Raw genomic sequence first — 14,829 nt, 5'->3', positions numbered from 1 at the left:
TCACTAGGGACCTCTTTTGCCTGTCAGAAAACCTATCAGTAGTGGAAGAATAAGAACTGCTCATTTTGCCTGCTGCCCCGTTAATGTCCAAGACCAAGGTTTAGTTTACTTGAAGTCGCTGCTGTAGGATTCCTTAGCAGCTGGACTTCTTACTTAGGTTACTTTGGATTTACAATGCGCATGCTGGTTGGATTGGCCAATCAGTGTGCACGTTTCTCATCTTTGCGGAGATGACATTGTATAATGATAAATAATGCATGCTCTCTTACAAAGGTGTAGCCAGAAATGTATACTTTGTACTCAAACATCATTCGTCTTCCTTCACCAACCTTATATTAGAAAAAATATATACTCAACCCTCAAATTGCTGCCCCTACACATTTCAGAAAAGGACACTATTTTCAAATGTTTCCAGTTGTAACAATAAAAGGCTAGTATATCACACTATATAGTGGACATTAGTTTACACTGTTCTAAATATTTTGGACTGTTTAATCCATAAATCTTCTAAGAGATGCTAAAGGAAAAACAATGCACTCACTTGAGTACACTGAGTATGCCTAGCTACACCCATGCTCTCTTTCATTTCTCTACTCCTGTATACCACCACTGTTAGTATTTCTTTTGTATTTGACAATAACTATGATTTCATGCTACAAACAAAAATTTTGCATTCAGGCATCTTTCTTCTGTAAATAAATGTAATGACTCAATAGCTCTGGATAGCTGACATAGTAATGAGTTAAAGATGACAGCAATAAATGTTTTTTCACGTACAATGTACTGATACCATCAGGCACAATGCAGTCTGGTTCAAACATTTTTTATGGAAAAACAAATAACACTATTGTGAGTTACGGCATGAACTGCAATAACTTCCATGTAGAGCTTAAATACCACAATTCATTCAGCTCTTCCTGCTTTGGAAAATATTGGCATACTTTAATAAATATTTAACATTTTAAATAAAAGTTTTTATTTCCTGTATAGCACTGTGTGCTAGTTGAGCTCTTTTGCTTACATGTAATATAATGGCTTACATATCTAAATAAAAAACTGTTTTCATACTGCACATTAACATATATTCTATTTTACTGTGTTCTTCTGAAATATTGTATACAGAAGCTGTGTATATTTTAATATATAAATATTCCTGCAGTTTGACAATTTCACCTGGCTCACCTGTTAAAAAGGCACACTAACTGCAGCTGATTAAGGTAGGAAGGAAAACAGAATGGTAAAGCAGAAAAAGGATGAAGTAAGAAAAAGTCCGGTGAATAAAAAAGAACAGAAGCAAAATATGAAAAGACATATTATGAAATATGAAACCATATAGTTAAGAGGAACTCATTTGCAGCATAATCGTAAGTAATAGCATATATACATTTTTTGCACAATGATTTTGAGTTGAAAAGTAAAACTGCATAAGAGCAACAATCTACACAATGCATGCAAAACAAAATATATCTCTTACGCTTTTATTTTCCTGCTTGTAAGGCTATAAAAGTGCTTTAAAACCTTAAGCTTTTTCCATTAATGTATACACATTATTATATATTTACAATGGGAAGTCTCATTTTCCACACAAAAGCAAGAACACAGCACTGTCATGCCTTTTGTATGAGCTGTCACTCCTAGCTAATTAAAAGCAATTCATTCCCTAATCATCACCTTAGCTGATTTATACCCATTCAATGACTCTAGCTGTACAAGGAGATAGCTACATATGTTTGTTTTCCTATCTGTGAAAACAAAGGCCTCCTCACCCTGCTTCCGAATCCTTTTCACTTTTTCAGATTAATTTTGTAAAGCAATTGCATATCTTTTTCATGACTGGTCCAGTATTTGTTTTTATAACTAGATGTTTTCACAAATATTATAAATGGATGACTTAGCAAAACAAATGAAAAGACAGACATATACACAGACTCACAGATACTCACACAAACACGCACACTTACAGACACGCATGTATGCACACACCACACACACACACACACACACACACACACACACACACACACACACACACACACACACACACACACACACACACACACACACACACACACACAAGCATGTGCATACACATATGCTAATGTGCAAGCACAAATGCGCACACACATTACAGTTCAAAAGGTGATTTGTCAAGTGTGCTACTTGCATTGAAGGGGATTAACCTGTTACTGTGAATATTTATGAAGGAACCAGGATTTTGCTCACTCCCATTAATCTTAGTTCAGAACATTCAGGATTAACACAATAATTTCAGCATGCTAGTTGTGACTCTGTTAGCTCAGAATGCAAAGAAAAATATAGACACGCACTATTATTTGTATACTCTCTCATGGTAGTGGAGTATCTTTGTCTATAGACCCTACAGAATGTTTTCAGATGGTACTAGTGCCAGAATAGCTCTTAAACATGGACACTTTCTAAACTTCTGAAGAGTATATGCAAAGATACTGATAAAACAATTATATAAAAATAAGTTAAAATGTAAAAAAGCACAAATACAAATAAGTGCAAGTCTAAGTCTCGTTATAAAATCTCAGAAGAGCATATGCTCGCATAAAAGATAAGATCATGGATTTAAGTTACATAAATAAATATACATTTAACAACAGGCAGGAATTTTGTGCATTGTAATAATCCCTGAAATACTTCTGGTTATCATATTGTAAAACTAAAACTATTCTGTGCTCACTAATTACAGTTGTCAAAGAGTTGTTAATTTGTAAGTTACACGAGTTTTCTACATTTCAGTTTAGAAAAATTGTGCATTTCATGAAAAGTTATATACAAAGACAGTATGAGACTTGATGCATCAATGCGTTGTGTGACTTGCGCCATAATATGAGTGACATTTCTGCCAATTTATGAGTATTGGATAATGCAAAACACAGGGCAGAATACACTACAGTTTACAATAGCAGTTAAGTAACTATATGGCCAAAGTACAGATCAAGATAAGGCAAATCGCTGGGCCGTTATAGACTTGGACAGTGAAATGTCTGGCATAGTCTGTGTGTCTGATGTTGGTTCTTCTCCTTTCGGCTTTTCCCAGTTAGGGGTCACCACAGCAGAGCAACAGTCTGCAGAATGATTGTCAGTGGACTTTTACAGTGTCAAGTTGCCAGCCCGGCACCCAATTTTCACAAAAGGTACACACCTAGGGCCAATTTAAAGTGTCCAATCCACTTACAGCATGTCTTTAGGATATGGGAGGAAACTGGAGCAAAACCCACATGATCGCAGCAAGGACATGCAGACTCCCCACAGAAAGCAACCCAGCTGAGAATTGAACTGGAAAACCTCTTGCTGTGAGGCAGTAATGCTAACCACTGCACCACCACAGCTGACCCATGTGTTGGAGGTTGGTTACTTAGCTTTTATTATTCACAAAAAATATCTGCTGTATTATAGTATTACCCATCAGGTTATGAGAAACCAACAGAATGCCTGCACTGTCTAACTTCAACACAAGAAAAAAAAGTGGCCAAGAAATATTCATTTCTGGTCATTGGAGACAAAATGTCATCAAACAGTTGTTAATATATTTTCTTCTTCCCTTAGAAAATGCGTTGATCTGAAATACTTGCTCTTTAAAAGGAAGAAGAAGACATTTATCTGCAGTCCAGATGTTCTTTAACAATGGAGTGAAAGGTGCTTTGATGCAGGCTCGTCTTGACTCTTTTTTCTCTCTGCCTTCGGTTGCAAAACCAGACTCGCACCACCTCCTTTTCGAGGTTTAGCCCTTCTGCTATCCTCATGATCTCCTGGGAAGAAGGCTTACTCTGTTCTCCAAAATGTCTCTCCAGAGATTCTTTGGCAGCCAGACTAAAAAGAAAAAAATACTGCTTAGTAACATCTAAGTTTTACTAGCTTTGAATGTTATGCTTCTACACTACTAATAAAAGTATTACAGACTGTAGTAAGTGTGAAGCAGTCAGCTACTAAAAACTTTGATTAAATGCATTCTATGCATTATTTATCTATTAATCAGTGCAGTTTGTAAGCTTAGTTAGTCCTTCTTGGCCAGGTTCATTGACAGTTGAGGTGGCAAAAAAGCTGTAAGAAGTGTAACATGCATTTCTTTACATTTAACATTGCACCCCACTCAGTCTTATGTAAGCAGCTTAATCAAATACGTTTATTTTGCTTTCATCTACTCATTCATTGTATGATACGGGTGGCCACGGTGGTGCAGCAGTTAGCATTGCCACCTCACTGCAAGAGGTTCTCCAGTTCGATTCTCGGCTGGGGTGCCTTCTGTGTGGAGTCTGCATGTCCTCCCTGTGGTCGCATGGGTTTCCTCTGGGAGCTCCGGTTTCCTCCCACATCCCAAAGACATGCAGTAGGTGGATTGGACACTCTAAATTGGCCCTAGGTGTGAGTGTGTGTGTGTGTGTGTGTGTGTGTGTGTGTGTGTGTGTGTGTGTGTGTGTGTGTGTGTGTGTGTGTGTGTGTGTGCCTTCTGTGGAAGGTTGGGTGCCGGGCTGGCAACTTGACACTGTAAAACTCCACTACTAATCATGAGCAGACAGATGATCCACTGTGGGAACCCCTAACCGGAAAAAAGCCGAAAGAAGAAGAAGATTCATTGTATGATACCTTTGTGACATCACCACTCTGGGCCAGTAATCAAGGAGCTTCAATCCTTACTACTGAAACTGGAGAGGGATGTTCACTTGGAACAAAAATGGATACACCAAGAATTTCCAGATGCAGCTCTCTGCATCAAGCACAATTTCCCTTAAGAGCACATAGGGAACAAACTCAGCCCAGGGTCTGTTTTTTCTCTCTGTCTCTCCCAGGTCCCCAGTAAGGCTCCCCACTGGCACAGCTTTTAAGTCCTCAGCCGAGTGTCCAAGCCAAGTCCTCCAGCACCTCTCTGTGAAACCAGCACTTCATTTTCCTGTAGCTCACAAGCACACACACACACACACACACACACACACACACACACACACACACACACACACACACACACACACACACACACACACACACACACACACCTGGGAAAGGCTGGCACAGATTTACTAGATATGCTTCCTTCTGCCCAGACTATATTGTAGTTACCTTGCCACCAGACACCCCAAAGCCAGCTACTCTAAGGCTCTTGCAGGGTATCCAATTATATGGAGTGCAATTAATATTAATACAAATGGTAATGTTGACCAAACAGCCAGGCTTTCAGGAGTGGTCACAGTGTCACCAATAGATATAAATACTCTCAAAGGTTAAAATATTTTCTAAAGGACCACCCACAATGAGAAGTTTAAATACATTTAACAATAAATAATAAAAGAACATGAAAATACTAAATATCTATTTACAATAAGCACCGGAGTTTCAATCACAAGAAATTTTAAAAATACTATAGATGAACATGTTCACACAGTTACAGAAAAACAATACTTAACTGATCTCACTATATTTTCCTGACTGATTTAAAAAAGAATACTATTCCATGTGCCCTGTGTCTAGGCTGCTGCTCTCGCTTCCCGGTAAGTGTAGCACAAGAGAAAATGAAAAATAAGTACAACAGAGTCAAATGTTTCTATGCTTAATGTGTATATGTTACTAAAAGTTTCTGAAACTCTTTAATCATAATGCTGCCTTTAACGTTGCTGTATTAATGCTTGATGTGTATTTGTTGTTACAAACTACTGAAACTATCTAATTATACTGATGCCTTTAACATTGCTGTTTAAAGTTTTATAACTACCCTATCTCACCTTGGAGTTGGGTTTGAGTTACTCGCTGCTCTGGTAGAACAGCGTGCATTCTTGTGTTGTATGCCCCCTTTGCTTAGCGTCTGCATTTGTGTTCATATTGTTAGGCTTTTGGATATGGTTTACCAATGCTCTGGTAGAAGCAGCATGTAATTTAATGTCCTCTGCTCCTTTTGCTTAGTGTATGCTTTATTGTGTCTGTTAAGCTGCATTAGAAGCTGCTCACAATGCTAGCATCTTAGCGAGCTTTATTGAGGTGTCTGTTAAGCAGCATTAGAAGCTGCACACAACTCTAGTGTCCTAGCAAGCTTTATTGATTGTCGTCGACAATATTTCTTGGTCCAAGTGCTTCCCCATTGCCTAGGAACAGAAATTGTTCACTCTATACTTAGAGATGACTTTTTCTATCTGCTTACATGGCTCTCAGTGCTAGAATCTCAGTGACCATTGATTTTAATCAGTTAACTGCTTAACAGTGTCTTTTACCTGTAGACTCGGCTTCTAGTATTAAATCCTTAGCTACTGCCTTATTTAACTGCCGACATGCCATTCTTAGCACTAGAATCTTAGCGACCATTGATTTTAGCAGTAAACTGCATAACAGTGTCTTTTTACCTGTAGACATGGCTTTTTACCTCTAAAACCTTAGCGACCATTTATTTTTGTAACCTGCAATTGTATAACAGTGTATTTTACCTGCAGGCATGACATTTTTTCTTAGAACCATAGCAACCATTGCCTTTAAACTTGCTACTGCATAACAGTGTCATTTTCCACCCAACTGAAGTCAGAATACTATTGTCTGCTGTTTTAGCAACATAGTCTCAGTATTATTATAGGCATTGCTTTTTGCTGACATGTATTTATATATTGCTATCCCTAAGGCCTGCCTCAAATGACTGTCATTATGTGTTTAACTGAATGTAATAACTGTATTTACCTGTAGTTACTGCCTTGGATAATTCTCCTACCTAGGAATATTGCTTATTTATTGCTATTTGGGTGACAAAAACGGTCTCTGATTACATTAAGCGAGTATTTTTTTTTTGCTTAGCACCTGTAATCCTGCTACCTATCTATTGTTTGCATGTTGACTTGTAAGAAGTTTATCATAACTTGTAGACCTTCTACTGCACAACTGTTTCCACCTTTCATTTTTTCCTACCTCTCTGCTTCATTATTCTCTCTCCCTCAGACTACACTTCTGTCCCTTCTCCCTTTCACTCCTCCTCCTACTCCACACTGTAAAATACCCTCCTCTACTCTGTATTCACTTCTTCCTGTACTCTCCTTCTTCCTATTTTCCCCTTCCCCCATTTTTTAACTTTTCGTTTTTTTCTCACTCTCCTTTTCAGCTGCTCCCCAGGGTGTTTCCCCCTTCTTCACCACCAGACAGAATATCCCTCCTTTCAAAGAGAATATGTCTGTGGACAATCTGCTTGATCTATATTAATTTTACTGGGACCCTATCTCCCCTTGCTAAGGAGACTCAGTGTATGTAATCTGTCTTACATGTGTTTTTCTAGCATCGACCTAAACTTGAGCAGCATTCTACCTTGGTGCTCATGAAAGTAACCTACCACTGGCCATTGTACAGGCCCCCCACCAACCTTGGTTTACAGTCTACCCCCCACAATACCTCTATTTAATCTGAGTGTACCTCCCTCCTTTTTCCACTAGGTGGCAGCATACTCCTGATAAAAAGACCAGCAGTAATCCCTTCTCCCTGCTCCACTAATTTACTTTGCATAAAAAGTGTCTCTGCCCTACACTAAGGAATCAGTAAATTACCTCCCTACACTTATGCACATTCTTTTAGAGAGTTTTTCACTAACCAAACATAAAGTCTTAAGTTATTAACTGTAAAACAGAGTTTGTACCATATACCTGCACCCCTGCAGTAGTTCTCCTTCTCCAGCCTCAGGTCACTGATTGTTTTTTGGGCCTTCCCGCCTTCTTGGCTCTTCCTACTCCTTTTGCCCTGCGGGCTCACTCTGCTCCCCTACCCTGCCACCAATTCTCACCCGCCCCCAGTAATTCTACATTTATCGCCCTCCTACCAGTCCCTCCCTCTCCACCAACCAACTCTGACACACCTTTCCCCCTCCCCTTCCTCCAACCTACCTACATCTCACTATCACTCCCCCCACACACCTAATATCACATTACCCTCTTCTCTATCACTTCTAACTGAATCCAACTACCATGCTCACCCACCTTAGTTGATGAGGTTGAGAAATTAAATAGTTCCATTGTGAAAGATTTATTATTTCCTCAGTGGAAGGAACTATATGATAAGCAATTTTCATGTGCAGAAAAATAGCTAACAATATTTTTATTAAGAAGAATAAAAAAATGAGGAGAGATACTATGCAGTATGAAAATAATTCTGCCTATATTTGGAAGAATTTAAAAAATGGTGATACTATTAATGTTTACAATAAAAGAAGTAGGGATAATGAATGGGAACATGATGATAAAGTTTATACTACTCACGAATATAGGGGAGGAAATTTTTAGAAAGGAAAAATTTTTTTCAAGGACAGACATTATGGGGGTTATGTAAAGCAAAGGAGAGGATGGAAGTCGAGGAAATAGAGACCGAATTATTATTAACACACAGGTGCAGGGAGATTAATGGCAATACATTAGATCTTAATGGTGATTCATTAGAAGGCAATATTATAGTTCACAGTGACATTGTAAGTAGTTACAATTTTAACATCTATAATTATACTAATATGGAACTGAGACCTGAACATTTTACTCTTTTAGCAAAAGGTATGAAATTTGTACCTACTCCTGCCTTTAATTTGATAGATACGATTATTGAAATTAAATTATTTACACGTAAATTGAATTTAGCCATGTGTTTTGGTAATACTAATGAGCATAAGAAAGTTGATCTTAACAATAATAGTTCTTTTATACCTCCTACACATCCTAATATAGGACTTTTTGAAAAGGCAGTGATTAAGGATATTTATAGTAGTAATAGACATTTTAGAAAAATGACTGTTCAACACAATTTAAATGTGAACGAGAGGAATTCCTTGGCAGAATTAACCATGAATCATGACCTTAGAGTCATGAAACCTGATAAAGGTGGCAGTGTCGTGTTGTATAACACTTACGATTATATTAATGATATTTATAAGATATTACATGATTCATGTAATTATGAATCCATATCCCTAAACGAGATTAACATCGGGTATAAACGGATTGATATGTGTATTGAAGAATTATTTTTAGATCAACGTATTACTAAGGATATTTATGATTACATAAAGGTGGAATGTCCGACATTAGCATGTATAGTAGGGATACCTAAAATTCATAAAAATATAGATCATCCTCCGTTCCGCCCTATAGTATCGGGTAATCGCTCTAAGACTTATTGTGTTGGTGTTGCAATTGATAGATGGATTAAACCGATTTACCAAAATATAGAACATTTAGTCAAGGACTCATGGTCATTTTTAGCTAAACTTACAAATGACAAATACACTGAGAACTGTACTTTTTTAACTATAGATGTCATTGACCTTTTCTCTAGTATTCCTAAGGAAATCGGTCTTGAATATTTTTGTAATAGTTTGATCAAATATTCAGACCTAGATTGGGATCGAATAATGGTAATTATGGAATTAATGTCTTTAGTCCTTGATTATAATTATATACAATTTGAAGGAGAGTACTTCAAACAAGTGAGGGGCATTGCCATGGGAGCAGCTTGAGCTCCCATATATGCAAACTTAGTAATGTTAGAGTGGGAAACCACACAATTATTCAATAGTACATATTATAGAAATGTCATTTATTATTCACGTTTTTTGGATGACATTTTCGAACTATGGGATGGAGACAAAGTAAGTGTGGATTCCCTGATGACATTTTTGAACAACTCTAGTTGTTTTTTAAAATTTACATATACACATGATACTGATAGCATCGCTTATTTGGACATTCTCATAACTAAGACGAGTAAAGGTTTCAAATCAAATATACATAGGAATAAAACATTTTCAAATAGTTATTTAGACTACACTAGTTGTCACCCACGTAAGATGTTGTTAAGTATATTCAAGGGTCAGTGCATCCGTGTAGCAGGGATGACTTCGGAATTTAATGACGTTGCATTAGAAATAGAATGTATTAAGGACATGTTTAGCAACAGAGGCTACCCACAAGTGATGTTAAATAATATCTCATCATACATATTAGAACAATGGGGTAAGAAATATTTACCGGTATTAGGAAGAGAATTAATAATTAATGAATCTAAGGATACTAATAATACATTTGTGAGAGCCTGTATTTTAGAATATTCTCCCTATGTTGAATTTATAAAAAAATATCATAAGCAACTATTGGAATATGTTAATAATAGATGACGACGTATATCAATCTGTGGGTAAGACCCCGTTATTTGTATATAAAACAGGTTGTACCATCAAAAGGAAGCTTGAGTAACTTTCTTCCTTAAATAGAGGAATTATTAAGTACGATAGCACAAAAAAATGTAGTTCTTGTAACCAATGTTATGCCATATTGGAAAAAGAAGAAATTATATTAGAAAACGTTAATAGGACCATAATAAATTTTAGAAAGGGCAATTGTAACATGAAAAATATTATCTATTTAGCGAAATGTATGTCTTGCTCTAGTTATTATATTGGCAAGACCGAACGGCCCTTTAAGAAACGTATTTATGATTATCTATATTCTATAAGGACCAAGGATATGAATAATGCCCTTAGTAGGCATATATTTGATTATGGTGACAAACATCATTTCAAGTTTGGCATTATTGATCAGGTTACAATTAACATAATGGGTGCAAACTACAAAGCTTTATTAAGCCGTAAAGAAGTAATTTGGTAGATTTTTACAGATGCTGGTAGTAAACCAGGTCTTAATGACTATTTTACCATAAAACCTGTCTTAGATCTAAGATAGAGTGTATTACATGTAAGGATGAGTTTTTATAGTAGTTGTGCATCTATTTAATCTGCTACCTTATATGAGAGTATATTGCCTATATGACATATGTGTTTTCAGTCTGAATTTTATATGTATAGGTTTTGACAGTTGATATTATTTAACGATATCCATTAGGAATGTTCATTAAGTTATATTTTTATATTTTTATATGTATAATATTTGTCATTTTATTTAAACAGTTTTCGTTTTATAATATATCTTTTCATATTTTATTATATACATATGTGTATTTGATGAATAGGTATTTATTAATATATTTTTAAGACAGTAGATAGTGATACTTTTATTATAAGCTATTTGGTTGAAGCCTATATTGCATACTACTATTGAATTTATGTATGTTGATTTATGATATACCAGAGGTATATGACTTTAAGATCAAATGGAATGTAGGCGGGATTGGCGCCAAAAAGTTTTTAAATTCTTGTTTGTTATGCATTATGGCATTCTGAAGAAGTCTACTATTGTGGATGAAAGTGCTTAATGCCTAAGCTTTATGCCTAAGAGTTTATACTGGTCAAATAAAGTATTATTTTTTACTTTCCATCAGTTAACATTTTATTGTGCATCCTATTATACACCAGCTAGTTTGTTGGACTATTTTCTGAAAGTAACCTACCACTGGCCATTGTACAGGACCCCCACCAACCTTGGTTTACAGTCTACTCCCCACAATACCTCTATTTAATCTCTGTAAACCTAACTTCAATGTGGAACCTCTTCTCCTCTGAGTGTACCTCCCTCCTTTTTCCACTAGGTGGCAGCATACTCCTGATAAAAAGACCAGCAATAATCCCTTCTCCCTGCTCCACTAATTTACTTTGCATAAAAAGTGTCTCTGCCCTACACTAAGGAATCAGTAAATTACCTCCCCACACTTATGCACATTCTTTTAGAGAGTTTTTCACTAACCAAACATAAAGTCTTAAGTTATTAACTGTAAAACAGAGTTTGTACCATATACCTGCACCCCTGCAGTAGTTCTCCTTCTCCAGCCTCAGGTCACTGATTGTTTTTTGGGCCTTCCCGCCTTCTTGGCTCTTCCTGCTCCATTCGCCCTGTGGGCTCACTCCGCTCCCCTACCCTGCCCCCAATTCTCACCCGCCCCAGTAATTCTACATTTATCGCCCTCCTACCAGTCCCTCCCTCTCCACCAACCAATCCTGACACACCTTTCCCCCTCCCCTTCCTCCAACCTACCTACATCTCACTACCACTCCCCCCACACACCTAATATCACATTACCCTCTTCTCTATCACTTCTAACTGACTCCAACTACCATGCTCACCCATCCTCCCAAAGTCATTTTCTTCTCATCCTTCCTCTTCCTTCTATTATCTCTATAACAAATCACCTCCTATACTGATTTCCATTTACTCTCTCCCCCTTTTGCTCCCCAGTACCACCTTACATCCCACTTCCACAACATCTCAGCATCCTTAGTTCCCTCCCAACCTATCATTCTCTTAAAATTAAAACTTTTTCCAATCTCAAATAATAACTACAAACCGAAACCAAATCACTACCAGACTCTTCTATCAAAATACAAAACGAATAAATGTATCCCCCATCCCACTTACCTTTACTTAGCCAGCGACATTCACCCCAATCCAGGACCAAACTTCTCTCCAAAAATTACCCATGCACCAACAACAAATCCTCTAATAAAAACCTCAAGTTCCTCACTATCAATGCCCAAAGCTTAAAAAATAAATTAACCCATGCCTGGCTCAATCACAACTCTCCTGACATAGCAGCCATCTTTGAAACCTGGCTAAGACCTCACATTAATGACTCTGAATTCTTACCTCCAGAATTTCATTCTCTCTGATCTGACCGCCCTAATAGAAGAGGTGGTGGTGTTGCTTTAATCTACTCCAACCTCTTGTCCATTACTCCTTACCCTAACCCCATCCCTTCTTTCAATAATGCTGAACTTGTAATTGGCATACTAAAAATAAACAACCACAAAAGCATCAGCATTAATTGCCTCTATATTCCTCCTGGTAACAATACTAGTACTCTGGAAGACATCCTCTCCTGGGCCTCCTCCAATATTAAGCTAGAAACCTTCATTATGGGAGATGTAAATATTGACTGGGGAAAAATCATTAACCCTAATCCCACCATTACAATCAACCTATTCAACTTCACTCAACTTACTAACTCCATTACTAGACTTAACAAAACCAATCTCCCTGGCTCCATACTTGACTGGATCCTAGTATCTCATCCTAACAAAGTTATAAAATCTGGTGTCACTCCTGACCCATTAGGAGACTACCGCCCTGCCTTCTCCATTCGAACTACTCCCACCTCCCCACACTCTCACCACTACATTCATACTCGTAACCTATCTAACTTTAACCCTACTTCTTTCTCTGACTCCCTTAAGCTAACTAACTGGAACCCCCTAACAACACTACCATTAGATGAAGCCATTGACTATTTCAATTCAACATTCATAACTGTCCTTAACTTCCTAGTTCCTATAAGAACAAAAAGAGTTAAAACAAAAACCACCCTTTGGCTCACCAGTGATACAAAAAGGATTATGCTACAAAGGGATAGAACCTGGAAAACCTACCTTAAACACAAACAGCCTGAAATCTTCCTTAAGTATAAGTAGTTGAGAAACCTTGCCAAAAAACAAGTCATTAGAGATAAAAAGTCTTACTACATCAAACTGCAAGAAAACCATGCAGGAAATCCCAAACAATTCTGGAATTCCATTAATTCCCTTCTTAGGCCAGGTACAAAAAACAACCCCTGTCCTGACACCAGCAAATCTGACCTTGAAATTGCCTCACTATTCAATTCCTTCTTCACCTCTTCCATCGCTGAGTTAACCAATACTTTTACCAATAATAACCATCCTCCCCTCCCTGCTCAATCTTCCCTTCCCTTCTTCCCCCCTCTTTTGAACTCAAACCTGTATCCACTGATCTAATAAAGAAACTTCTCTATAAACTAAAGCCTTGCTCCAATGCCCCTGACAGCATTCCGTCCTCCATCCTACAAATAGCCTCAGACGCTATTGCTCTACCTGTCAGCATCCTAATTAGTAGGTCTCTACTTGAATCCAATGTACCCAAGCTATGGTGCACTACTTTTATTCTTCCTCTCCATAAGGGTGGCAAAAATTGTAATGTCTCCAATTTCCACCCCATAGCCATCCTCTCCCCTATCTCCAAAATCCTTGAAAAATGTATCCACCTGCAGCTCTTGCCATTCCTTACCAAACACCAACTACTCTCTCCTACCCAACATGGCTTCCATCCAGGACACAGTACTAACACCACCCTTCTCTCCTTCTTACACTCTGTCAATTCAGCATGTGACTCCAGTAATATGGTATCCTCTGTTCTGCTAGACTTATCCAAAGCTTTTGACACCATCTCCCATACCCACCTTCTAGACCATCTCTCTAATCTCAACCTTTGCCAAAAAAACTCTTTCCTGGTTCTCCAGCTACCTTTCAAACAGGTCCCAAGCTGTGAAATGGGGCCAAGCCAGCTCTACTTTCCTTCCTATCCCTACTGGAGTACCCCAAGGTTCCATACTTGGCCCTTTACTATTCAATATCTTTATTAACGACTTCCACAAAGCCATTCCTAACACCAAAATTGTGCAATACGCTGACAATTCCACTTTGATCTGCTGCGCCTCCAACCTAACAGAGCTCCAAACTCTGACACAAAGTGCCTTCTTAACCACTGAAAATTGGATGCTCCAAAATCACCTCTCTCTAAATGCAAACAAAACTAAGATCTTCCTTTTCTCCCCCTCTAAATCCTCCTCTCTTGATAAAAACTCATGTCAAATTACCAGCCTTAACAACTCCACTATTGAGATCGTACCCTCCACCAAACTTCTTGGTGTTACGATTGATGACCAACTAAAATGTAATACTCATATCCAGCTAAACATCAAAGAAACACACAGAAAACTTGGCTTACTGTATAGAAACAACTACTTTCCCTCTCCTCCCACCAGACTAACTATTGCCTCTACCTACCTCCTTCCCTCTCTACTGTATAGCACTCCTCTGCTCACTAATTTATCATCCACACTTAAACA

The 14,829-nt window shown here is 37.7% G+C and overlaps 1 protein-coding gene across 2 annotated transcripts in view; it reads right to left on the bottom strand.

Moving 5' to 3' along the window:
- Nucleotides 1-3,287: 3,287 nt before the first annotated feature.
- POU1F1 (POU class 1 homeobox 1) overlaps nt 3,288-14,829 on the bottom strand; it is a 498,670-nt gene continuing 487,128 nt past the window's right edge. For both annotated transcript variants that reach the window (XM_044072131.1, XM_044072132.1), the window contains exon 7: nt 3,288-3,840. In XM_044072131.1, the coding sequence (XP_043928066.1) occupies nt 3,627-3,840 (214 nt within the window). In that variant the 3' untranslated portion in view covers nt 3,288-3,626. The remainder of the gene's footprint in view (nt 3,841-14,829) is intronic.

The sequence above is a fragment of the Protopterus annectens genome, chromosome 5.part0, assembly GCF_019279795.1.
Source record: "Protopterus annectens isolate FY-2018-M chromosome 5.part0, PAN1.0, whole genome shotgun sequence".
Classification (NCBI taxonomy): Eukaryota; Metazoa; Chordata; order Ceratodontiformes; family Protopteridae; genus Protopterus; species Protopterus annectens.
The sequence above is the reverse complement of the archived record's forward strand: the minus strand, read 5'-3'. Positions and strand labels throughout refer to the sequence as shown.